Genomic DNA, 27,877 nt, shown 5'->3' on the forward strand with positions numbered 1-27,877 from the left:
TAGCCTGATGGGCTTTCTTTTGTATGTGATCTTATTTCTCTCTCTGGACTCTTTTAATTGTCAGTCCTTATCCTTGATCTTTGCCAATTTTATTACTATATGTCTTGGTGTTGTCTTCCTTGTGTCCCCTGTGTTGGGAGATTTGTGGATCTCCATGGCCTTAGAGACTATCTCCTTCCCCGATTGGGGAAGTTGTCAGCAACTACCTCCTCTAAGATACTTTCTATCCTTTTCTCTCCTTTTCTTCTTCTGGTATCTCTATAATGAGAATATTGTTCCATTTGGATTGGTCACACAGTTGTCTCAATATTCTTTCATTCTTGGAGATCCTTTTTTCTCTGTGTGCCTCAGCTTCTTTGTATTCCTCTTCTCTGGTTTCTATTTCATTTATCTTCTCCTCCACCATACCCAACCTGCTTTTAATACCCTCCATCGTGCTCATCAATGATTGATTTCTGACCAGAATTCACTCCAGAGTTCTTGGATATCTTTCCATACCTCCATTAGCATGTTGATTATTTTTATTTTGAACTCCCTTTCAGGAAGAGTCATAAGGTCCATGTCATTTAAATCTTTTTCCAGAGTTATATTAATTTTACTCTGGACCAGGTTCCTTTGGCGTTTTATATTTGTATATGGTGCCCTCTAGTGTCCAGAAGCTCTTCTCTGGAGTTACTCAAGCCCTGAAGAAATGTCGGGTGTCACAGGGGAGCAGTATTGGTGCCTGGGGGGAGGAAAGAGCTGTTTTCTGCTTCCTGGCTGCTATGCCTGTCTCCACTGCCTGAACCAGTGGGTGGAGCACACAAGTATAAGCTTTTGTCCCAGAGCAGCTGGATATGAATCCCTGCCTTCCACAAGTGGCTGGAATCTCAGTCTCTCCAGGAATTCTGCCTGTCTTAGCTTTCCAAGCCTGTAATCACATGAGTATCATGAAAGCACCATGAAATGTAGGTTTGTGCTTCCAGAGCAGATCTCCAGAGCTAGGTATTCAGCAGTCCCATGCCTTCCACTCCCTCCCTGCTCCATTTCTCTTCCTCCCACCAGTGAGCTGGGGTAGGGGAAGGGCTTGGGTCCCACCTGGCCACAGCTTTGGTATGTTATCCTTTTCCATAAGGTCTGATCTTTTCTCCAGGCATATGCAGTCTGGTGCAGTCCTCTTTCCTGTTACTCTCTCAGGATTAGTTGCACCAACTACATTTTCTAATTGTACGGTTTTAAGAGGAAGCCTGTGTCTCTCCTCTCATGCCGCCATCTTTAATCTTCTCTCTTCTTGATTACTTTTTTACTTCTCTTTTCTACTTCTTACTTCATAAAACTTCTTTTAGTTATACCATGGGGCCTTCTAGGTGAAGGTATTTCCTCTCCTATTTTCATGCATGTAGATAGTTTTTTGTTTTACTTTCTGTGGGAATTACTCAACTTTACTTTACAAACCTTTTAATGAAGCTTTTTAACTATTACATTTTTAATGTATGAAAGATCTTTTTTGGTCTCTGATTCTCCTTTTTTTTATAGCATCCTCTTCTTGTTTCAGTGATACAGTACTTCTTATTTCTGTGAGGATATACATTTTGGTAGACTTGAAATATTTTTCTGCTCTGTGCATTGCCTCTGTTTTCTCTATTTTCCTTTTTACGATTACTTTGTTCTGGTGTCTATTTCATGTTGGAGATTTCCTGAAAACAACTGTGATACTAGGCAACACTATTCTCAGTGAGACTAAAACTGAATTAAAACAATGGGGCTTTCAAATAGCCCCAGATAAAATATAAATACAATACCCAATGAATTATTTGAGGAATAAAATTCAAGAAAATTCTATAATCCCTCAGAAAATTGAAATAAGGAGAGGTCATCTTAAAACTTTAAATGACTTTCAAAAGCTTTTAGGAGATATTAATTGGATCCAACCATTATTAGGAATTCCAACTTAACTACAACATCTTTTAAATACCTCAAAAGGACCCCTAGATCTTAATAGTCCTAGAGGCTTAACCTCAAAAGCTGAGGAAGAACTCAAGTGGATAGAACAATACATTCAAAAAGCTCAATTATCAAAAATTGACTTACACAAACCCTTACTTTTATTAATTTACTTTACTCCCCATTTTCCCACAGGATTGCCCTGTCAGTGTGACAGTTGGTTAGAATGGATGTTTTTGCAGTATCAAACTAAGCCCTCATTACAACCTTACAATGACAAAGTAGCCTCCATTATCCTTAAAGGACGACAGAGACTAAGACAGACTATTGGTCATTATCTAAACAAAATATTAGTGAAGTATTTCAAGAAAATACTCATTGGCAAATTGCACTTTCTGATTTTTTAGGAAATATTGGCTGTCATTACCCTAAGAATAAATTATTTTCCTTTTTTCAGTGACATCAATGGATCCTTCCTCAAAAAACTTCTCTTAATGCATTATTAAATACTGTTACCTGTTTTATAGATGGTACAAAATCTTTTAAAGCAGCCTATACAATTTGTTCTGGTTTATCAAAATCTTTTCAAAAGTCTTTTACATCTGCACAACAAAATGAGTTATATGCTGTATTGCAAGCTGTGAAAGATTTTCCAGGTCCTCTTAATATTGTTACTGACTCTGCTTACACTGCCCTTTCCATTCCTCTATTAGAAACTGCAACATTGGGCACCATACAATCTCCTATTAACACTTTATTTTCTCAATTACAGGCATGTATCTGTCAATGTCTACATCCCTTTTTTATCACTCATATATGATCACATTCTAATTTACCAGGTCCTTTATCATACTATCATAATAAAGTAGACAAGCTTGCTTCTTTAGTTAACTAGTCACCAGCTCAACACTATCATGACCTGACTGATGCTCCCTCCTTTATCTTACAGAAACGTTTTTCTCTCTCTGCCTCTGAAGCTCAAAATATCTTGAATTCTTGTCCAACCTGTTGTCAAATTAATTTTCCTCATTTACAAGCAGGAACCATTCCCAGGGGAACACGTCCTAATGCCCTATGGCAAATGGATGTTACTATTGTTCCTGAATTTGGAACTCTCAAACGTGTTCACGTTTCCATTGATACCTATTCTTCCACTTCGTGGGCCACAGCTTTAACAGGAGAACAATCTCATTATGTTATTACTCATCTTTTACAAGCATTTGCAGTGCTAGGTGTTCCTGCCACCATAAAAACTGACAATGCTCCAGTTTACCTCTCCTGTATGCTAAAAAATTTTTTCAGCCATGTAATATTACTCATAAAACAGGCATTCCTTACAATTCTACAGGTCAAGCTCTAATTGAATGTCATCATCTTATTCTTAAGCATTATTTATTAAAACAAAAAGGGGGACTAGTCCCTGATATGATAAAATTAACTGCAAATCAACTATTAATGCATGCTTTACATATCCTTAATTTTGATCTCTTAAAGAGTGATGGATGACCAGCTATGGAAATACATTTTTCTGACAATATTTCTTTTCCTAAAACAACAGCAGTTCCTGTATGGTGGTCTCCAATAAGTTCTTCACAATGGTATAAAGGTCATATTAAAGTCGGGGCAAAGGGTTTGTTTGTGTCATTACAGAGGATCATCGCTTGATTTGGCTGCCCAGAAAAAGAATTAAGATACGATATGAAGAAGAACTCCCAACATCAGCATCCTCCGGAAGAGCTGCTCCAGAGGATGGCCACCAACAAACTTCACCAATGGAGTGAAGTTTCCTGGATAGTGAAGTTTCTTTTGTTTTTGGTGATAGCATTCATACATATACACACTGCACAAGCTTGCACTATTACAGCTAGTGTGAGCAGTCCTCCATATTTAGGCCGAGGAGTAGTCCTTCATTGTGTATCCACCTGTTCTATTCCTGTAGGTCCTATAGTATGGAAGAAGGATAGCAAAGAGATATATAGACAAAAGAATGGAGGAAAACTTGGATGGTATAATGCAACTGATCAGTCTAAAAGAAATAATACTCATTATGATATTTACAAAACAGTTTTGACCTGAAATGATATTGGCAATTATTCTTGTGAGAAATTTCAAAAAGGAAATTCCGATATGTTATATAAAAGTAGTTATGTTTACCTAAAAATATCACTCTCTCCAGAGAAAGAATTTTCCTCACTTAACATGTGGTTACAACTCACAAGTCAAGGAATGATCAAGTCATCTTTTTGTGTAGCAGGAGATTCCTCTACTAGTGGATTATTAAATATAAATTTGATAGGTATAGGACTCTCTTTCTCTGTGTTCACTAATATTTCAGGAATAAACATTACTCACCCTCCTAAAATTCTTACTCGTGAAGTTCAATTGAATTTACCTGTCAGTACTACTGTAGTTTCTGAATGTATATGTATTAATTGCACCCATATACGTTCCTACTGCAATTCTACCACTCGTGTAAAATGGCCTTTTGGATATAGACTTCCAAATGGCTGGGTATTCTTATGTAATAACAAAACATATCAAGCCTTCTCTTCACATTATCAAGGTATTTGTGGCATGGGGCATATTCTTCCTGCCCTTATAGACCATCTGGGTATAAACACAGATGGGTTTCTCGAGCCCTGCCACCTGATTGTGATGACAACTTGAAGTTGTTGGATCCTGTTTCTATGGCTGTTGCTGCTGCATTCATCTTGCCAGTTCCTGGACTTGTCATAGGAATGCAGAAAGAAATATCCAAGCTGGCCTGTGCATACAGTAAAACAACAAATCTGACTGCTTCTACTTTATCTGAAGTCAACAAGAATTAGGAGAAATACGATTTGCAGTGCTTCAAAATCGTGCAACTATAGACTATCTATTGTTAAAAGAACATATGGGATGTGAACAGTTCCCAGGAATGTGTTGTTTTAATTTGTCTGATTTTTCTCAAACTATTCAAAATCAATTAGACAATATCCGTCATATTAATGATAAGGTTTCACAAATGCCTGCGTTACCTAACTGGTTTTCTTGGTTTCACTGTATATGGCTGGTAGTTGTAGGTCTGCTTTTGTTATGTAGCTGTATTCCTATTCTGTTAATGTGTGTACACAATTTAATTAGTAGTTTGTTAAAACCTATACATGCTTATGTTACTCTATAAGAAGTTATGTCTAAGAAATAATCAATCTTCTCATGTTTTCTTCCATTTGCTACTTCTATGGCTTTTCTTCTTCCTTCCTAATTACAGCCCTTTACTAGAATTTGAGCCTCATATTTGAAATTACCAAGTATCATAATTCTTCCAAGTGGTAAAGATACCTCAAGACAAGTGCTGGACATAGAACCCATGGGGCATAAATCTGCAAAGAAGTGAAAAGCTAACCTTTTCAAAGAATATTACTTCTCTCTCACTTACCAGCTTTACATCTCCCTGTATGGCCCCGGAAGATGGCTGGTTAGCCAGAGATGGGTAAGATTCCTCAAGGGAGGAACAACCTAAGACAGGTGCAGTCACAGGGGGGCCATCAGGTGAGAAAATAGGGGCCAACAGAGGTGAGGCTTAGAACCTCACCCACCCACCCCAATTTTGAGAGAAATCTTCTGCCCCTGTGGATGTTTTGTTGCCCCTGTCTAGCTTGGATTAATTCCTAGTCTATAGGCATAGATCTGATCATCTACACTTACATTCTTACAGTTCTAAATTATGCTTTCTATCTTTATCTTGTATCTACCTACTACTTCAGCATTTTATTTAAAAAATAAGGGGGAAATGTAGGATTTACATATAAAGTATAAAAATCAAATGAATAATCATATCTGACTTAATTGTTTATAATTCATGATTCGTGATCAAAACAGAAATAGTTTCTGTGATATGAGTGCCCTTGCATTGTTCACCATGTAAGAACTTGTTCATTATGCTTCAGAAGATTTGAGATTGTTGAAAGTAAGGCTTGGAGTTGATTAGTGATAGTGCATTGATTCCTCTATACAGAATTTTATTGTTGTTAACCATTTGATCAATAAATATGAGAGGTGCCCTCTCAGCATGACTCCTGTGCTCTTACACCTTGAGTCCCCTGGTGGGTCCTTTCAGGTCTTCGATATCTCATCGTGTTTCCTCCCTTATCTGAGGGTCAGAAGCTGGGAGGGACCGACACTTACAATATCACCAAAAAGCATGAAATATTTAGAAAATATCTTCAGGATCTGTATGTGATAATTACAAAACACTGATAAAATAAATCAAAGAACACCTAAATAAATGGAGAGCTATATTACATTCATGGATTAAAAGACTCAATATCTCTAAAATGTTAATTTTTCCAAAACTGATCTATAGGTTCAGTGCCACCCCAATTAAAATCATAGGATTTCTTTTATAGAAATTTCAAGTTTATTCACAAGTTTATATGGAAAGACAAGGGAATATAATAGCCAAGACAATTTTGAAAGCAAAACAAAAAGAAGGGTGAAGGACTCACACTATCTGATTTCAAAAGCTACAGCAATCAAAACATTGTGATATTAAGGAAAATAGAGACACATAGAATAAATGGAACAAAATAGAAAGTCCAGAAATAGACTCACACATATATGGTCAATTAATTTTTAAAATAAAAGTGCAAATACAATTCAATAATCTTATCTACAACAAATTGTTCTATAATTATTGTATATTCATAAGCAAAAAATGAATCTTGACCCATAATCTTGCCTTATTCACAAATTAACTCAAAATGGAATCAGACCTAAATGTGAACCCTGAAAGTATAAAGGGAAAAGACAGTGATCAAACTTTTCACTGGTGACCTTACATGCAGTAAAGCAGTTAAGAAATATCCTTAAAATTCTAAGGGAGAAATTCGATCAGTATTGAATATTATGCCAATGAATCAAACTTACACATAACTTACCTGTCCTCCATCTAGTTCCAAACACAATTAAATGACACATAAAATGTAGCATAAGAAAAACCTACTAAGCTCATTCATTAAAATATGGGTTTCCCTGCTTTCATAAATTCAAAGCAGGTAGAGCTGTGAAATGAGACTGAAAGCTCATGATGAAATTGCAACTATAGATCCCAACCCTACAAGCTGAGATCTTAATCCAAGTAGGGAAGTGAATCCAAGACCAAAACCTCATAGGCAGGAAAGGTATGGTATAAATAATAGGAGTCCTACAGAGCAGCCCCATTTATAAGCAGAATTTAGGATTAATAGAGAGACATTAAAAAGCAAATGGAAGTAACCAGGAAACGTGACTTTGGGTAGAAAAAGAGTAACCCAAAAGAAATCAGAATCCCATATCAGGGCCAGGCTTATACAAAGGATCTCACATTCACATTTGTACTGCACATGTGGAATGAGTTTCTAAGGTCTGAAATTAATGGTGGAAAAATTATTCTTGAACACTGACAGTACTACCAATTGAACAAAACAAAGCATAAAGAAAAGCAACTCAGATATCTAAGATAATATAATATGGGAAAAAGTTGCCCTTAAGAATAGTAGAGAAAGCCAAAACCTGGAAATCACCCAACAATTCTGAATAGGCCAATAGGTACAGAAGAATTGTGATATAACCACCCAATGGAACACTACCTATCAATAAAAACAATGAAGTACTGATATATGCAAAACATGGACAAATCTCAAAGATTTTATGTAGAGCAAAAAAAGTCAGAAACAAAAGAGCACATACTCTATGATTCTATTATATGAAACTTGACAAATTAAAATCTAATATAAAATAACAAATCATATCAATGGTGGCTGGTTGATAGCTAGGGGATGGTAGATTGAATGGGAAGTGTCATAAGACAGTATTTCAGAGGTGATAAGATGACCTTTATCTTTCTATTGTTTACATGAGTCCATATATTGTCAAAACCAATTGATTATGAGTGACATCATTGAGGCTGGTAGAGTAAGGAACTCCAAAAGTCTCTCATTCTAAAAAATCAGCAAGTAAACTGAAAAGAAAACTGTCACAATCAACTTTATCAGAACTTCAGAAACTAATCAAATGTTTACAGCATCTGGACAAAGGCTTAATCAAGGAAAAAACAGCTGCATCTCAGAGATTTAAAGAAATCTGTTGAATAACTAACAAACTGCTAAGCTAATGGAATGGAGACTTCAGTGGCCACACATCATATAATACACACTTTATAAAATTATATTGAACTGCTTAGGAACACTTCTTAAAAAATACCTGGAACAAGTTACTTGAAAGACTCATTCAGCATAGCGTCATTTCAAAGAATGTAACTGAATCCTAATCTCTCAGGACTTAAAGGGAGCGAGAGAGAAGTGACTGGTCATGACAAGGGATCTTCAATAAGATAACCATCTGACTTCTTACCAGAAACCATGGAGACCAAAAGACATTAGGATAACAGAGTCAAAGTGCTAAAACAAAACAAAACAAAAATTCTGTACCAAAAATTCTATATCCACCACTATCCCTAAGCAGTAAATAAAAATGTAAGACCTAAAAGTGTACAACCCCTAAAAGAAAATATACAGGAAATCTTCATGATATTGTATTTGGCAATGATTTCTTGCATATGACACCAAAACCACAGGCAACAAAAGCAAAAATAGACAAATGGAATTGCATCAAACTTAAAAACTTCAGTGCATCAAAAAAATGGACAAAGTAAAAAGGCAACCTGTGGAATAGGAGAAAATATTTGAAATCAGATATCTGATAAGGGGTTAACACATAGGAAGATGTGGGTAAAATTGCAGTATTTCCAGAATCTCTCACCTGGCCTTAGTGCATCTCCTTATCAGTAGGTGATTACAAGGGGAAGGAGGGCTTATCTGGACCAGAGAGGTTGGATGGGGTCCCTTCTTCTGCAGCAAGGTTTGCATGAGACAGGGGAGAGCAGAAGTGGACTGCTTGTAAGAAATAAACAGGTTTCTCTCACTTTATATCTCCCTTTGACTGATTTTGGTTTCAAAGGTATTTTGCCCCAGGATTCCCCCACCCCCAGCCCTGGAGTTATATCTGGTGGTAGTCAGCAGGACCTCTGAATCTGAAATTCGTCTACATGGGTGTGATCTTTGGGTGGGCTGCCCCTAGAGATGGTGGGGAGATCCTGGAATGCCCACCGTGGATAGTGGGGAGGCCCCAGTGGCTGCTTCAGCAGATGGTGCAGTTTCACCTGAGAGCCCCCAATCTGGGGGGCTTCCAATTTGGGATCCCCTAGTGGGGAATGGGTCTCAGGTAAACCACCTCCTCGAGGGGTGGGACCTTCCCCAGAACTGAGGAAGAGTGAAGACCCTGGAAGCTGCAGAATTAGCCCTCCATGAGATAGAAGACTGCTTAGAGTCCCTGAGTGGCTGTGTAGCAGCCGGTATTATAGGATTTCTTTTCCTCAAGATAGTGGAAAATGTTATCAAGGAGAGAGAGACTATCGAGGAGAAAGAGAGGTTTATCGAGGAGAGATGGACTTTGGCAGGAGAGACACACACTTCAATATCGCGTGGAGGAGCTGGGGGATGACCTATGGGATGCCCTTAAGGAAGACAGAAAGTTATTGAGATAACAGGTTGTGATCCTGGAAGATTCCTTAGCAGCGGTGAGGGGAGAGATGGCACAGGAAGCCGCATTGCAGCAGGCCATGGGGGAGGGGGAGGAAAGAGTGGTGCCTTCAGCCGCAGAGATGGTGGAAGAGTGGGGGACAGGGAGCGCCCCTCCCCAGGTTGTGGAACACTCCATGCTCCAACCCTATGCCCAGGATGAGGTGGTGGACATGTGCATCCAGGATAGGCAGAAGCCATCGGAATCTCTGCTTATATGACTTTTACGTCTCTGGGATATGGGGGTGGAAAACATTGTTATGTCGGGTCTGAAATGAATAGACTGGGTTCTCTGACGACTCACCCTTGCCTCTGCCAGTGGTTGCAAAGTGCCCATCATGGCTCAGGGAATCAGACATGTCTGGAATGGCTGACACCTGCCATCAGGGCAGTTTGGCCTAATCAGGGTGATTTACCATACTTACCCACTGGCTGGAAAACATATGTAGAGCTCCAGCAGGTATTGTGGGAATTGGGCATGAAAAATATCGTCTATAATATGGATCCCCAGGGCCCTAATGAGGAGTTGTTCTTGGTAGGAATGAGAAGTTTGGTGCTGCATTCAGCTCCCAAATCTCTCTTTGGGTCCCTAGTGACTACTCTTGCCCCACATAGGGCAACCCATAGGTGAGACTACTGATACTTTAGCGGATCTGTGGGAGGTTGAAACAATAAATGCACAGAGCGAAGTATGGGCTCTGATGGAAAGGAGAGGTGCAAAAGGCTCCATAAAGGTTTCGAGGACCCAGATGTGAGTTGATTTGACAAAGACCGGATTAGTGAAAGAAGAACTTGATGGGCAGCCCAATAGGATCTTCTTGTTAGAACTGTGGCATCAACTAAAGCCAGAGCAGCAGTTGCAGCTGCTGAGGGCCAGGGCACACAAACCAGAGTCAAAGCCTCATACCTGGCCTGTGTCACTGCAAAACTTCTTGGGGGACAGTGCTCAGGATTCCCCTGGGCCCTCACCCCTGCAGGAAGACAATTGGGCATTGCAGTTTGACCGAGGGGGGAGTCAAGGTCCCCACCTTGGGGGACGTGATGGGGACTGGAGGCCACATATAGAATTAGCAATTCATTGGTCCCCTGTGAATCTACATGTCCTGGTACTTGTGGACACAGGAGCTGAGTGTTTTCTGACTTACGGCAACTCTGAGCATTTTCCTGGGACTCTTGCTATGATAGATGGCTATGGGGGTAAGGCAATTAGAGTGAAGAAAGCCCAAATCCCATTGGGGATAGGGTGTTTACTCCCATCCCTGAATACATTTTGGGGGTAGATATCCTGCAGGGCCTGTGGTTACAGACCACTGCAGGTGAGTTCAGACTGAGGGTATGTGTGGTAAAGGCAGTTCTGAGGGGATATGCTAAGCACGCACTTGTAGCTCTGCCTGTACCTCAGCGGGGGGCATATACTAAGCAGTATCAATTGCCTGGGGGGCACAACAAAATTGGAGAAACTCTACAGGAGTTGGAGAAGGTAGTCATCATTAAGCCCACTCATAGTCCTTTTAATTTCCCTGTGTGGCCAGTGAGAAAGTCAGATGGCTCCTGGCATATGACAGTGGACTACAGAGAATTGAATAAAGTCACACCCCTTTGCATGCTGCTGTACCCTCTATATCAGCCATTATGGGCACACTCTGTCATGAACTGGACATGTATGCCTTCACATGGGAAGGCCGGCAGTGGACATTCACTGTCCTTCCACAGGGAAACTTCCACAGTCCCACCATCTTTCATGGACTGTAGCCCAGGTCTTGGCCACATGAAAGAAATCACAAACAGTGTGCTTGTATCACTGCATTGATGATAATATGCTTACATCTGATTCTCTTTCAGATTTAGAAGGGGCAGCGGTCACTCAGGAGCTCTCCCCTATAGTTGTCTGAACTGACAGCTGAGCCATCTATCTGGGCTTGACCCTGTGGCTACTGACTTGGTACCATGCCAACTGGATGGTTGGTCACCTGCCCCTTTGTGGACAAGAGTTGTGGCAAGACCTATGGGGGCCTCTGGTCAGACTAAGACAGTTACTGTATATTATAGGAGTGGTCATTTGCCTTTGGCATCCCCAGGGAATGGTGAAGAAGACACATTGGCACACATGTGCTGGCTAGTAGGAAAGCCTGCCTCTGATGTAGTCCAATGTTGACAAACGCTGCTGTAATCATTGGGCCACAGTAAAGAGGTGAAAAACACACTCCTTACTGTTAGGAAACTGGCATTCTAGAGTACTTCTGTGGTAGGAAGCCAAGGATATAAAAGTTTCTGTTGAGGCTTCAGGAATGTAAAGGAATCACAAGATGCTTGAGTGCATGAGGTTGAAACAATGTAACTGAAAGGGTATCTCGCTGGGAACCTCCTTACCCCAGAATGACTCAGGAGACACAGACCCACGCAAGAGATTTTATTATCTGAAAGATAAAATGGCTACCCCCAGAGAGAGGGAGCAGCAGCTTGTGGGTGAGGAAGCACATTTTTAAGGAGTAGGGGTAGGGTGTGTTCTGCATTGGTGATTAGATCTTAAGGGGTGGGGGTCTTAGCATGCCAGAATTTGCCTTCATTCCCATCTTTTTCTTTTCTTAATTGGGCCTCTGGGGAACTGGGGTAGAATCTCATTCTCTAGCTACTTCCTGCTGAAAGGGGCACATATTCTGGGGTTAGTGAGGCCATTGCTGTAGAGTTGGGGAAGGGCGAGCATCTTGAGATGATTCGTGATGTCATCTAGCTGGTTTCATTATTCTTCCTGAGAAGGCCTTGATAGCCCTGGAGGAGTAACTGGTTGACAGTATGGTTAGTGTAAGATAAATTCTAGCTGAAGTAAGCAGGCGAAGAGAGGCAACAAAGCGCCAGGCAGTTTATTTGAATGCCCTGGGCAAGATTCCCCAGTCTATGGAAATGGAGGCTGGGGAAGTCGCCCTTAAGTAGACAGGCAGTGAGTTTTTAAAGAAGGTAGGGGGAGGCAGAGATTTACAGCAGCATGAGGATTAGCTAGCCCAAGGCACATTTTTTCAGATTGGGAGGGGGCAGCAGCCAGGGACTTTGGCATGTCATCAGAGTCCGATGTGCTCACCCCTCCCCCAGTGCCTCCAACCTTACATTCTAGCCTTTTGGTCATAATGGGTGATGACTTGATCTGGCTACTTCTGGCTGACAAGGGGCGTCATGAGTGGGGGTTCTTAGCATGTAGTTATATTGCTCTGACTGCAAATATCTTGCCTTGCTTTCTCTAGAGGCTCTCACCTTATTCTGTCTAAGCTTATGGTCTCTGTCCCATTTTTCCCTCTACAGATGGAGACCCTAGCTGCTGCGAGGGAAAGGGGGCGATGACCACTCTGGCTGCTTCATGCTGAGAATGGATGCAGCAAGGGGTGCACTTAGGTCTCCATCAGTGGTCGGTCAAGACAGCCTCGGAAGATGGGCATTTCTATCCTGGGTTCTAATTCTACCACCATTTGCAGTTTTATGGCTTCTAGGCAAGATAGAACAAATTGCGTTATTAGGTTATGCAGCAACATCTGGAGTTGGATTTTCCATTCTGGAAGGACAAACTTGATCAAATTAAGAATGCATGGCTGAATATGAGAACTAGAAATAGTAAAACTTTAATTGCAATGATAGGAGAAAACTAAAACATCTGGAAAATCATAGCTAGATATTTTGAAGAAGCTGGAATTTTGGATTTAGTTTATATCCTAATGACTAGTATTAGGATTTAGTATGGATAAGGCTGCATTATTGAAACAATGTTTTTCTCTAAAATCACCCTCATGTTTATTAGAAGTAACTAGGTTAAGAAAATTATTAACAGTTGGCTTTATTATTTGCATAAGTACAGCAAGAAGAGCAATTGATTACATAGGCTCTTTTAAATATGCTTTGCTGGAATTTTTTGTAAGGAATTTTGATTGGAATTTTAAAGGCCTCGAGGCTAGACAGCCAAGCTAGACTTGCCATCAGATTGTGCCTGCAGTACTTGTAGACTTGGGTGAATTCCTCTCTTCTCGAGGTCTCCAAGACATCTTGAGGTTCCTGCACTTTACTCACCTGGTAAGGCTGCTGGGAGCTTTGTAAGCAAGGTACCAGGATAGTTCATCCAAGGGGCTTTGTTGGCTTTATAAAGTCAACCTTAGTTTCTTAAAGCTGTTCATATCTGAGTTTATGCATGTGTTTCTCAGGTAAGACATTCCAGTCAAAGCCTTGGTAGTGTAACCTGTATTTTTAATTGGTCTTCTTACAAGGAAAGCAGGTTCTTATTGAACTTATGCAAATAAATATACTGCCATGAAATAAAACAATAGTCACTGAGAGTTTTTAAATTCTGGAGGGATCAGGTGGAGAGAAAGATAAATGTTTCAATTCTGCTTATAAAGGTAGTCATTTACTAAACTGTTGTCAGCTTAAGAGAACAAGCTCAAAACACTTTATCAGCAACATTTGAAACAAAAAGCTACAAAATCATCTTCCTTAGTTTACTTAATCTTATGTAACTAATACCTGCTCTGCTGAAATCTAGTTCTTTACTAGTTTAGGAGTAATAAACAGTGACTACAAATGACAAAAGACTTACAAATGACAATGGTTAAAGATATGATGAGAGCTTACTGAAGGACAGTTGACATAAGGAAATTTGGATATTTCTGTAACACAAAATATTCAGTAACAAAGTTTAGCATCATTCCCTTTGACGGTGTTTTCTAGGTAATTAAGAAGGTAATTATATATCAGATAAATAAGCCAAATCAGCCAAATACTTTCTCCAATGAGAAAAAATTCCTCTGGCATGTTCCAGGGGCCCTCTGGAAAATATCTGTTAACTACAGGTAAAAGCACCTTTTGAATTTGATTTTTTTTTGGCATTTGCTTAAATAGAATTATAGGGTGCCATGAAACAATACCTATCAATTTAACCAGAATGACAACAAAATATCTCAAAGGCAAATAAAGAAGGTTACACAGTTGTTAGCAAACTTTAGCTTTTAGTTCTTTTATTATTAAGATCTCATTTTCTTAAATACCCTGACAACTCACTGAGACTTTAAGCTTGAGAAACTGCTTTGATAAAACAATTGCCATCTTTTAATATTAAGAGCAGACTAACAGTTAAGAAAACTTTGTCTTTTTTAACTGAAACTCAAATTCTAATTTTGCTGTGTACTTGATATCGAGACTCATTTGCTTTAATTTTATATAGCATGACCATATTAAATTCTTCTACAAACTTTCTATAACTTTTTTACATTTAGAGTTCTCCCTCTAAATAAACAGCTGTACTTTAGAACAAAGTTATTTTCTTTTATCAAAAGACACATTCTTTAGCATGCAGAAATGTTTGCCTTATTACTTTAAGTAGTTTTAATTAGAACTTAAAACTATTAGGTGCCTTAATTTTTAGTCAACACTGAGAAGCAGGCTATTGTAAACTGTTACACTAGTATTCTTTAGATAGGCAAATTCATGAACATTTTATAATTTCTGTGACTATGAGCTTTACAGCACAATCTCTCACTAAGCACAAAGTATATCTTCTTAACTTAGCAAAAGTTTAAGGTTGTAGGTTACCACAAAGATCCTCAGGCTATTTGTAAGTATACACACTGCAATACACATTAAGATGTTTACTTGCTACACTTAGTTTACTCATTCCTAACTATGCTAGACTACTTACAAAACTTCTACTGAATACTGAAAGTCAAGCCTCTAAGCATTTTATTCTTGAAAAATTTAGCAGATAACATCAACTTAAATGACTTTAGGTAAACTTAGGCAGCTGTTAACTATAAGGTCCCTGATTTGATCTCGGGTTTTGACACCAAACGTAAGATAAATTCTAGCTGAAATAAGCAGGCAAAGAGAGGCAACAAAGGGCCAGGCAGTTTATTTGAATGCCCCGGGCGAGATCCCCCAGTCCATGGAAATGGAGGCTGGGGATGTTATGTGTAAGTAGACAGGCAGCAAATTTTTAAAGAAGGTAGAGGAGGCAGAGCTTAGATTTACAGTGGTGTGAAGATTGGCTAGCCCAAGGCAAATTTTTCAGGTTGGGAGGGGGCAGCAGCGGGGGACTTTGGCACGTCCTCAGTGTCTGATGTGCTCACCTCTCCACCCCAGTGCCTCCAACCTTACAGTTAGAAATTTTCAAATTTTGATTTTGAATGAATTTTTGGAATAAGCTAATGAAGCAGTGAAGCAAAAGGAGAAGAACAATAAAGATAATAGGGGCTAGGAGGGGCAGGAGCCAATTGAAGGGGTAAGGGAATTGTTAGGGGAGTTTTCTAGGAGTTTGGAGGCTTGTTCATGGAGGTATTTTGCGCCATCCTGGATGAGCCTGGATTTGTTGGTGTAGAAGCAGCACTGTTCTTGGAGTAGGGCACATATGCCACCTTATGCAGCTGTAAGGAGGTCCTATTTGGGTTGTAGAGTAGATTACTGGAGGATTTGTAGTCTGTGGAGTTGAAGGTGTAAGTGGTCCCATTGGGATGGAGGAGAATCGTGAAGAATGCATTTTTGAGGTCAAGGATGGAGAAGTAAGTAGAGGAGGTGGGGATAGTGGATAATAAAGTATAGGGATTAGGGACTACTGGATGGATTGGAATAACAACTGCACTGGTAATTCTTAAATCTTGAACTAGCCTATAAGAGCTATTAGGTTTTTTGATAGCCAGTATCAGGGTGTTGTAAGGGGAATTGGCTTGTCTCAAAAGGCCCTTTCGTAGAAGGGGTATTGAGATTGTGAGGAGAAGAAGGTAGGGTCTTTGAGTTTGATGGTTACAGATGGGCAGGTGGCAATAGAGGAGGTAGAGGTGTCCCAGACTGTGGGGTTTACTTGGCAAGGGGGTAAGGGAAAAGGGGAGGGAAATGGGTCTGGAATGGTTTGGAGAGCAAGTAGAAAAGGGATCGAAGGCAAGTTGGGGTTGAGGCATGGGCCAAAGGTAAAGGAGATAAGAGCCCCTAGCTTGGATGAAAGGTCTCTCCTCATAAGGGGAATTGGGCAATGGGGAATCACTAAAAAGGAATGAGAGCAATGCCTCTAAAGATGCAGTGAAGCATGGGAGTTTGTAAAGGTTGATGAGATGTGCCCTCTACCCTGACTATAGAGGACTGTGAGAGGGAGGTAGGTCCCCAAAACTCTTTCAGGACTGAGTAGGTGGCCCCGGTGTCCGAAAGGAAAGAGATGGGCCTACCCGCTACCACAATGGTTACCCTGGGCTCCTGTACAGAGATGGTAGTGGTTTGGTGGAGGAGTCCCCGGCCCCCTCAATCATTAGTTACCAGACCCAGAAGGTCTATGTATGGAGTGTTAAAGCTGGATGACCTGGCACCTCTCGGTGTGCGAGGACAGTCAACAGCCCAGTGTCCCTCCTGATGGCACTTAGGGCATGGACCGAGGGGCTTCTGGGCAGGCTCTAGCCCAATGACCCATTTGACCACATTTGAAGCATGGACCAGGAGGTCCTCCTGGCTGCTTCTTAAGAAGTGAGGATACCCAAGCACCAGTGGTTAGGATAGGTTGAAAGGCCTTAGCCAGCATTTGATATTTTTGTTTATGGGCATTTTCATCTCTTCCATTATATACTTTGAAGGCCACTGCCAGGACTTCTGCCTGAGGAGTTAAGGGTCCCTTCTCCAGATGTTTAAGTTTAGCCTTAATGTCAGGGAAACTCTGGGTGAAGAAGTAGGTCATTAATAATTGTCTCTCATCTGGGCTCTCAGGGTCTAGGTTTGTATATTGTAAAAGAGCTTTGGTGAGACGGTCTAGGAACATAGAGGGATTCTCATTTTTTATCCTGAATAACCTCTTGGAGTTTTTCATAGTTAATGGCTTTATTGGCTGACTTCCCGAGACCCACCACAAGGCAGGTGATGAATTGATCTCGGCTGGTGACTCCCCCTCCCATATAGTCCCAATTAGGGTCTCAGTCAGGAACCGCCTCAGCACCAGTTGGATGAGCTGGAGTAGTTTGATGAACCTCATCGGCATGAGTTCTAGCCTGTTCCCAGACTCGCCTATGCTCCTCGGGGAAAAGTGTGTTGGATAGGATCATGTGAATATCATGAAAAGTAAGATCATATGACAGTTAGGTACTGGAACTCTTTTATGTAAGTAGCTGGGTTGGAGGTGAAAGAGCCTAATCTTTTCTCAATTTGAGATAGGTCAGAGAGAAAGGGACATGGACCCGGACGACGCCCTCTGTACTGGCTACTTCCCGTAGTGGGGCTAGGATCTGGGTTCAGGAGCAAGTGACTGGAGGGCTTGGCACAGGACTGGGTGAGGGAGGGGGAACTGGTTGTGGAGGAGAAGGTGCTGCAGCTCGTGCAACAGCACTAGGGGAGCTGGGAGGGTTGGGATTTTGATCTTACAGAGAAGGAGGTTGGGGCAGGAGATTAACTGGTAGTTGAGGGGGAGCTGTAGGGGTTTGAGATCAGTAGGGAGGAGGTTCATCAGCAGGGTCAAAGTCAGAGGATGTGGTGGGAATTGGTGGGTGGTGGGGTGAAATTTTTTAGAGCTAGGAGAAAATGTTTAGGATTGTAAGGGAGACAGAGCGGGATTGGTTCGGAGGTAGGAGAAAGCCTGGTTATATGGGATCTCTTTCCATTTGCCCGTGTGCTCACAGAAGTTGTATAAGCCATGGAGAATTTTAGGATCTAAAGAGCCATTGGGAGGCCATTTAGACTGATTGTCCAAGGAATATTGTGGCCAGTTCTCATTACAGTAGCGAATAAGATTAAAAGGTTTGAGGTCTAGAGTGAGGTGGAGGGGTTTTAGATTATTGAGTAAGCACCCTGGCGGTGAATCTGCGGGAATGAGGGGCCAGATCTCATGGTGAGAATGAGACCGTTCACAAGTCGCTGAGGCATCCCTGAGCAATTGAGAAGTCACGGAGATGACCAGACACAGTTACGGGGTCGTCACCACCTCTAACCGAGCACTTGAGGTGAAAATGCCAAGGAGGCTCGGTACCTGGTATCAGGAGTTTACCAGTAGATAAAGGGAGACCGGGTCTCAGTAAATGAGGATTCTCACCACAGGGAGGCAGAGAAGGGTCGACTATGGGGATCAACCATGACTCTGAAAGTTGTGTTTGGGGGTGCCCCTGTCCCAGAGGAGCCCTTGGGGGTGCCAGACACTCAAAGGTCACTTCCCAGGTTCCAAAGGGACATTTAAGTCGACGATGAAGGGGAGACTTACCAAATTGTAGGCTGGTATTGGGTGAGAAGATGATAACCAGGGAAATGGATGGTGAGCCCGTGGAGGAGGATTGCGCAGTGAGGGTTCCCAGAGCAGCTCAGATTCCCGGAGGAAGAAAAAAGTCAATGGGAGAACCTCGTCCGAAGTCACGGCACCAATGAAAGGGTATCTCGCCGCCACCCTCCTTACCCAGGATGACTCAGGAAACACGGGCTCACGCAAGAGATTTTATTACCTGAAAGAGAAAATGGCTGCCCCCAGAGAGAGGGAACAGCAGCTCGTGGGTGAGGAAGTGGGTTTTTAAGGAGTAGGGGTAGAGTGTGTTCTGCATTGGTGATTGGATCTTAAGGGGTGGGGGTCTTAGCGTGCCAGAATTTGCCTTCAGTAACAGTATATTTACCCTCCACGAGGACTCAGTGGTTTGGAACAGCTTGTTGATCACAATCAGGAAGCCCATTAGTTTATAGTATGGTATCCAGGTAACCTTTACAGAGATAGATTAAAATATACCTAGCATCCTGAATACACCTATAGTGACTTAACAGCTCCCACTGCAACGTTTCCTGGGTGCTGACTCCCCCTTAACCTTGTAGTGAATGTATAAAAGGCATGGCGCTGCTGTGATCTGGACTCAGCCTTTGGATAGGAATCCACTGAGCCAGTGCTGGCACTAATAAACGCTGCTTCTAGCCAAATGTTTTGGTGTCCTGACTCCTTTTGTTTGTGGTTCCTGCGGTTCCAGCAAACACTGCAGGTCAGCATGAGTTATATAATTTGCAAGGCCCAGAGCAAAATTAAAAGCAGCAGCCACTTGTTCAAAAAGTATTAAGAATTTCAAGACAGCAACAGGAAAGCATTACATCGGGTGTCAGGTCTTCTGACCACAAAGTCCTTTGGCGCTACCGCACAGGTCACGTGCCCATAAAGCCAACCCTAAATGTGAAACAGGATTCTATGACAAATTAGAGACTAATCAACTTTGTTTTCTTAGTATATGTTGTGATGTTGCCGGGCCCTTCAGCCTGTCGTTATTCCACTGGTACATTGGCATGCACATAATTAAATTACATTTTAAAAGTTTCGAGGCATTGAGTATATTTGTGTATATTTTTTGCTGCAGGGAATCTTTGCTAAAGTTTAGTGTAAGTGCTTAAGCACATAAATACTTAATCTAACTTTTAAAAAAACATATTATAAAAGGTGAAAATTGCAATTGTTTGCTTTTCCTTACAAGACTCAAGGGCAGGGAAAGGACTGGCAGGCAATCCATAAGTACTAGAATGAATGAGAGGAGTGTTCAATGGGTGGAACTTATAACAAAGGGAAACACCCAGAAAGGCTGAAGGGAGATGGTAAGCTGGGGTTCTGAACGCTGGAGGCTGGCCAGGAAGGGCGCTATAGACAAGAAATGCCTGCGAAAGCTAAGGGCTGTGAATAATTTAAAACGTCTGTTTATTATCATTACGTCCCAGCAGAACTAAAAGCCGCACAGAAGCAGTAATTGCTTGTCTCTTCACGTCGCCAGTGCCTGGGACACTGTAAGCCTTCAGTACATGTTCACTGACTAAGGCGAGCCGCCCTCCTGGACCCGAGCACAACAAGCGGTGAAGGAGCAAGAGAGAAGCAGCAGCCAGCTGACCCACGTGTGGATGTGGCGGGCGGGTCCATGCTTGTTCCGTGTGGGTACAGCTGGCCCTCCGGTGGACGCGGGGGGAGTGTCAGGAACCACAGGGGAGGCCGTGGCACTTGTTAGGACAAGGGGACTGAAAACACGACTAAATGTAAACCAGAGCAGCAACTTTTGGATTGACGATAACTGTTCCTTCATCCGTGTACCCTTAACTGCCCGAAGAACTTTGGGGGCAAACATACACGTTTAGTAACATTCCGAGCAGTTCCAGGCAGGTGTGCGGGGTGGCCCACCAGAGTGCCCGCCGCGCGTCCACCGGTCCAGCTAGCGGCCTCTCAGCGACAGGTCTCGGCCCCAATCCACCGCACTGAGCTCCGCGTTGCCGCACCGCAGAAACACCGCTGAGCGAGCGTATGTGTAACCGAGAATAGCAAAGTTGAGCGTGTTCTAATGGGTCCTTGGCCTCGGGGCCTCTTGGGGAAGCCTGCACAGAAGGCCCCTCGGAACTTGCCGCCGCTCTCCAAGTCCGCTCCGTGTTCTCAGTGGTTTCTTTCCCCGCTCTCGGCCGATGGGAGGGAAGGGCGAGACGAGCTCCAGGCCGAGCAGGAGAGGCGCGTTGCGGCGACCGCGGGCCCGGCGATCACCGCGGGCAGCCCCGGCGAGGCCCCCGCCCAGCGCCGCCCGCCAAGCCCCCAGCTGCCGGTGGCGCCATGAGGCCCAAGCCGCAACGGTTCGTGGACAACAAGCTGAAGCAACGCGTGCTGCAGGTGCGTGTTTTCTCGGTCGCGTTGCGGGTGTCGGCGGAGCCCAGGACGTCGGGGTGGTTTACCTCGCTGCGGGTTGGAGGACGGTGGAGACGGCCTTGAGCGAAACCTCCCCGTCCGTGTAAGGGAAGACAGAACCGGCCTTAAGCGTCCACGTGGTGCGACGTGAGTTGGGGGCCATGAAAGTGTCGTTCCTGTCCAGTCTCGAGACACTTGGGGTTGGCTGAGCCAGTAAAAAGTAGGCAATGTGGGTCTGACATTAGGACGGGCACCTTACCTGCGGTTTTCATTTCATGGTACAAAGCAACATGTGGTAAACGCCTTGGAATGGAATAGTCAGCAAGCAACCTTAGCAGGAGGGAGAGCTTTTTCTTCACAGTGGACTTTAGGAGCTGTACGCTCTCCTTGTTGCTCTTCTACCTCACCGGCTATGCAGTCTCTTGTTTGCATCCCTCTCTACCAGTCTTATCTAAATCTTGGAAGCACCCTGAACCTCGCCCGCACCGCTTACCGTTTCTTTTTCCGCATACTCCTCTCTATCCACACGTCTTAGATGATCTCACCCGGTCTTATACCTTTAAATACTATCTATACATTCACGACTCCTAAATTTATAATTAAAGGGCAGATTTTAAATTGAAATTCAGATTAATATTTCCGACTGCCTACTCAACATCTGCTGTGTCTGATAGGTGTCTTAACATATCCAGACTGAGTATTTAATCATCTACAAACCTGGCCTTTTTAAATGTTGTCTCTCATTAAATGATACTACTCTTAGGGGAGCATTGTGTATTTTCCTCGGTCCTTTGTACCCGCCGCAACAAAGAGTTGAAGGGCAGAGACACAGTAGTGAAGCAGAGTAAGAGTTTTATTTAAAGTTACTTAAAGAGAGAAAAAGTACAGGCCACCTCAGCAAGGAGAATCAACTGCAGTAAAAGACTGCATGCAGCGTGAGTCGGGAGAAGGGGACAGTGAATCAGAGCATCCAGCTTTGGATACCTAATCTCTCGTCATTGGTATTTATGCAGAACCTCTGTTAGGGATTCTTGAGAATTGCTGAATGAAGTAGGGGGAAGCTGGACTGGATAACTAGCAAGTATTGACACCTGAAAGTTGATAGTCATTCCAGGTTTGAAGTCTGGCCCTGTTACCTGTGTGCTGCTGAGCAAATAACCTTTTAAAGCCTCATTTAAACTTCCTGTTCTGTAGAGTGAGGGAGACTTCATCGGACTGTGAGTACTAAAATGGATAATGTGCAAAAGGCCCCCAGAACAGGGTCACAGGGCTTTGTTTCTCAGTAGTTATTATTTTTTTCTTTTAAATTAAAGTATTGTTGATATTACAGTCTTATGATGGTTTCACATACACAAAACTGCATCACCCATATTATCAAGATCTCACCCCCTCCATTGCAGTCACTGCCTGTCAATGTAGTAAGATGTTAGAGTCATTACTTATATACTCCATGCTGTACTACTGTCCTGTGACCTACCTATATAGTGATTGAGAATTAAAGTGCCCCATAATCCCTCCCCAACACTTCCGCTTTGGTAACCACTAGTCCCTTCTCAGTGTCTATAAGTCTACTGCTTCTTTTGTTCCTTCTTTTTAGCTTTGTTTTTATACTCCTCTCACAGTAGTTTTTTCATGGTACCCTCAGGTCTAAAATAGTAAGTTAGGTTCAGCAGTTTAGTAACTATTTAGTCCCAATAACTTAGTAGCTTTTTGAAAACATAATATATAAAAATGGAAGAAAACTTAATATATTTGTATTTTATTCTTAAATAACCAACTACTTGCCAGTGGGATTTGTGTGCCTGCTGGGGGCACTGTACAACTTGTCACACCTTGCAGTCTGACCCTGCCACTCTCATTTCCTGTCCTACATTGACTTGTGCGTGGGATTTGCTTTTTATTACAGCAACTGCTGAAAACAAAGTTTACAGAGATAAGACATCATCAAAAGGTGACATTGAAACCATGAATTGTCTCAGGCTTAGTAGTTCCTGCAGTGTGGGACAGATGTCAGGTGTTACTTTATGTTCCCTCAAATTTAAAAATCTCATGGTGCCCTTGTGAGTTTAATGCTTTGTTCTGGGGTGTTTGGGAACCTAAGATACAGTAAGCCCTCATTTACTGTCTTATAGCTAGTGTAATAGTCTGTTAGTTGTATTTCATAGTGATTAGTAATAATTGAATTCTGATTCTAGACTTGATAATTATTTGGTGGTTTTGTTTATGTTTCTGGTATACATTATTAAGAGTTTACATTAACATATAGTATGCTTGAATAGTTGAATCTCCTATTTGTTGATTAAAATCACTGAGTTTGAAGTATTGAGTATTTTATATGTATCATTTTCTCTTTTAGTACCTTACCAGTAACAGATGTGGCAAATATGTGGACATTGGAGTTTTAGCATCTGATTTACAAAGAATGTACAGGTAAAAAGAAATGTAGTCTCCAGCTTCTTGCTTTTCTTTCCTACCATTTTTAAAGTTTCCATCCTGCCCAAATTTCCAGTTTATATTAATAGCTGCTGGCATTACTTCTCCAGTCCATGAGTGTGGGATTCACTTCTCTTATCTGTTTATCAAGTACCTGTTATATCGAAGAGCTATCCTTGTTACCAAGGGGAATGGCTACTCCTTTTCTTTCAGTGTCTTACATTCTGGTTAGGCGTAGTCTTTCCCTGCTTCATTAAAAAATTAAAACCATCAGATGCAATCTCCCTCAGCTTCCTGACTTGTTATCTGGAATTGCGTCACTCCTTTAGACTTTTCTCTAAAGGTGATATCTTTCTCTTGTGCTTCTAAATACTACCTTTTCTAATATCTTGCTTAATCAAATTATCTCTACTTTGTATGTTTCATTGTGTCTGTTTTCTTTTTCTCCTTGGTCTGTATTTTAGTTTGCTAGGGCTGCCATGGAAAGGTATCCCAGACTGGGTGGCTTAAACAACAAAAATTTAATTCCTTGCAGTTGTGGACACTAAACATGCAGGGTCAGGACACCAACAGGATTGGGCTCTTGCGGGTCCCCTTGGCTTGCAGATGGTTCTTATCCTGACCTCACAGGGAGTCCTCTATGCCAAAACGTCTGTATTCTGAGCTCCTCTTACAGACACAAGTCACACTGGATCAGGACCTACCCATATGATCTCAGTTTACCTTAATCACTCTTTTAAAGGCCCATCTCCAGATACAGTCACATTCTGAGTTGCTTGTGGTTAGGGTGTTCAGCATAGGAATTTTGGATGACACAGTTTGGCTCATAAAATGGCCCTCTTGCTCCCCACTACCCCAAATTCATTTCCTCCTCGCTTACAAGTGCACTCACTATCAGGTAGCCCCAGACATCCTCACCCTTTCAGTATCATCAACTCTAAATCCAAACTCTCATCCAAATATCGTCCAACTCAGGTGTTGGTGTGATTGGAGGAATGTTTCTTCTTGAGGCAGAGTTCCTCTCCAGCTATGACCTTATGAAACCAGGCAACGAGTTAATCTGCTTCCAAAATGCAGTGGCAGGACAGATACACATTCTGGGAGAAATCAGAAAGAAACAGTCATGATCTCAAGCAGGTCTGAAGCCTAGCAGGGCAAATTCCAGTGGACTTGAAGAGAGTCATGTGGCTCATGCTATGTCCTGTGGCCTCTCTGGGACCACTCCCCTGCCCCTTTGGCTTGAGGGGCCAGCATCTGTGTGGGGTTGGTGCCCCTACACCTGCGGCAGCAGAGGCAATCCTGCAGCGCTGATGCTCCTCGAGAGTCGGCCTTCCCTTTCTTTAGAGGGTGTCCCACGTTCACAGCTGGGTAGCGCTCTGGCCCATCCTTCAGAATCCCACACTCCCAGCAGCCTCCCTTCATCCCATCCTGCTTCTGCTGCCTTCAGCACAGGCTGCAGTGCTTTTCATGCCATAACCCCACCTCTAACCTAGAAAATTACAATAGTAAAACTATAAACTCAGAAGTTGTTTGAAAACAGGTCTATAGTTAATGTGAACACAGTGATACACAACATATTTGCACAAATTTATGTGATCAATTTAAATTGGGCTATTTTAATAGATAGTGTTGGAGATCACTGCACTGAACTTCTTATTAATGTTTTTCAGTATAGACTATGGTCGGAGAAAAAGAAATGCTTTTAGGATTCAGGTAGAAAAAGGTGAGTCTTTGGTGTTAAAACTAAATTATTAATAAAGTTATACAAAGAACTGTTTTAACTCATGGCATTTTTCTTTTTGTTTCAGTATTTAGTGTAATTAGTAGTGAGAAGGAACTTAAAGACCTAACGGAATTAGAAGATGAACATCTGGCAAAAAGGGCAAGACAAGGTGAAGAGGATAATGAGTAAGGATTGCAGAATGTAGGGGTTTTTCCTACAGCATGAACCTGGTCACACTGCACTTCTACTTGTAGAAATTCCAGTGGCTTAATTGCCAGTAAGGCCTTGTGTAAGCTAGCTAACCTTCCCAGACCTTGGACATAGCAAGTGCTTGCTATTCCCCAGCAAGGACCGATTCTCTCTTTCTTCATCTGTTTGGGTAATTTTCTGTGGCTGAAGTGTTCATCCCCTTCATAAACTGCTTGGCTTCAGGATTCAGCCTTCAAAGGGCCTTTGTCAGGCCTTCTTAGACTCCTTTCTTGGTGTTAACTTAGTTGGTAGTTGTAGATATTTATGATAATACTTATGTCATAGGGCATTGAGATGATTTGTTTACTTGTTTGCATTACTAACAGAATTGTCTCAGTATCTTTGTTTTTCTCTTCTCAGTACAATGCCATATATATGAAAAGATGACCAGTAATTTCATTTAAGAAATAATTTTACTTCTTAATATTAAGAAATAGGTGAAGGGAATTGAGAGGTACAAACTCCGAGTTAGAAAATAAGTCAAGGGATGAGAAGTACAGCACAGGGAATATTGTCATGAATATTGTAATGACTTTGCATGGTGATGGATGCTAATCTATACTTACTGTGGTGGGCATTTGGTAATGTAGATAAATATCAGTCACTGTATTGTATGCCTGAAACTAATATAATGTATATCAACTATATTTAAAATTAAAAAAACAAAACAAAACTGCTGAAACTAGATAAAAGGTATAAAGGAGTTCCTTTACTATTTCAACATTTCTATATTATTGACACTATAATACAATAAGACAGTTCTGTGAGTCAAAAAAGAGAATAATACGAGTTTTTTATAACTTCATTGCAGTATAATTGACATACAAAGTATAGTTTGTTCAGTTTTGACATATGCATATACTCATTAAACTATCACCATAAGCAAGATACTGAACACTTCCATCAACCCCACACGTTTTCTTCTGCTTCTCTGCAGTTTATTTCTCCCTCTACCCCGTTCCCAGATCGCTATTGATCTGCTTTCTGTCACTATATGTTTGTATTTTCTATAGTTTTATATAAATGGACTCAATACAGTATATACTTTAAAAATCTTGATTTTTCCACTGAGCATGATGATTTTGAGATTTATCAATGTTGTATGTATAAATATTTCATTGCTTTTTGTTGCTTACTATGTATGGATATCCCATATATTTTTTTTTATTCATTTATCTGTTGATGGACCGTTGGGTTGTTTCTACTTTACGGCTATTACAAACAGCTGCTACAAACACGTGCAGGGCTTCTTGTGGGCAGTGTTTTCATTTTTTGGATAAATATCTAGAGTGAAATAGCCGAGTCATGGTAACTGCATATTTAACTTTATAAGAAACTGCCAGACTTTTCCAAAGTGCTGCAGCATTTCACCTTTACATTAGCACTACGTGGGAAATCCATCCATTCCACATAGTACCACACAGTATGTTAGTCTTTAATTTTAGGTAGGCTTTCCTGTAAGTATGGTGTTAGCTGGTAGGCCTTTTTTATAGATGCTTTTTTTCAGACTGAAGAAGTTTCCTAATATTACTAGTTTGCTGAGCTTTATAATGAATAGGTAACATTTGTCAAATGCTTTTTATGCATTTATTGAAAAGATTTTATTAAGACCTGCTTCCTTTATTCTATTAAATTGGTGAATTACATTGATTTTTGAGTGTTATGCCAACCTTGCATTTGCTGGGATAAACCCTACTTGTTCCAGACTTGTTAACCTTTCTGTAAACTGTTATACTCCATTTGCTAATCTTTTTCTATAGATGTTGGCATCTACATTCATACTGGTCTGAATTTCTTTTTTTACAGTGTCTGTCAGGTTTTGGTGTTGGGTATTAGGGTTATACTGGCTTTGTAATACTAATTGGAAAGTGTTTTTTTGTCTCTGTTTTATGAAAAAGTTTCTGTAGTGTCACTGTTATTTCCTTCTTGAATGTCCTGCCTGTTAGGACTCACCCAGAATTCATCAAGGCCTAGAGTCTTCTTTTTGGAAAAGATTTTAATACTTAATTTTTCTTGATACAGGGCTCTTTTTATTTTGTTTTGTTTATTATGTCATTGGTAAATTGCACTTTTAAAGAAACCTGTCCATTTCATCTAAGGTGTGGAATTTGTTGGTGTAAAGTTTTCAAAATATTCTTTTGTTTTCCTTTCTTGTGTCTTATAGGATCTATGGTGATAGCTCCTCTTCATTGTTTATGGCTGCTGGTTTTTCATTGAGATTTACCATAATTTTATTAACTAGTGCCATATTCATGGACATTTGGTTGTTTCCAGTTTTGTACTACTGTATGTGGAATAATCTTTCAGTATATGTATCTTTGTGCACATTTCTGTTTTTTTTTTTAATGT

The 27,877-nt window shown here is 41.4% G+C and overlaps 1 protein-coding gene across 10 annotated transcripts in view; it reads left to right on the forward strand.

Annotated features, from left to right (window-relative positions):
- The first annotated feature begins 20,954 nt into the window (after positions 1–20,954).
- NVL (nuclear VCP like) overlaps positions 20,955–27,877 on the forward strand; it is a 136,267-nt gene continuing 129,344 nt past the window's right edge. For 4 of the 10 annotated variants that reach the window (XR_012122747.1, XM_073216668.1, XM_073216669.1 and 1 more), the window contains exons 1-4: positions 20,956–21,108; positions 23,480–23,553; positions 25,227–25,279; positions 25,365–25,464. Coding sequence is in view for 6 of the 10 variants with exons in the window: in XM_073216668.1 (XP_073072769.1) it covers positions 21,052–21,108; positions 23,480–23,553; positions 25,227–25,279; positions 25,365–25,464 (284 nt within the window). In the remaining 4 variants the exon portion in view is untranslated. The other 6 variants (XR_012122748.1, XR_012122749.1, XM_073216670.1 and 3 more) reach the window with 5 other exon arrangements.

Source organism: Manis javanica, chromosome 11 (genome assembly GCF_040802235.1).
Source record: "Manis javanica isolate MJ-LG chromosome 11, MJ_LKY, whole genome shotgun sequence".
Classification (NCBI taxonomy): Eukaryota; Metazoa; Chordata; class Mammalia; order Pholidota; family Manidae; genus Manis; species Manis javanica.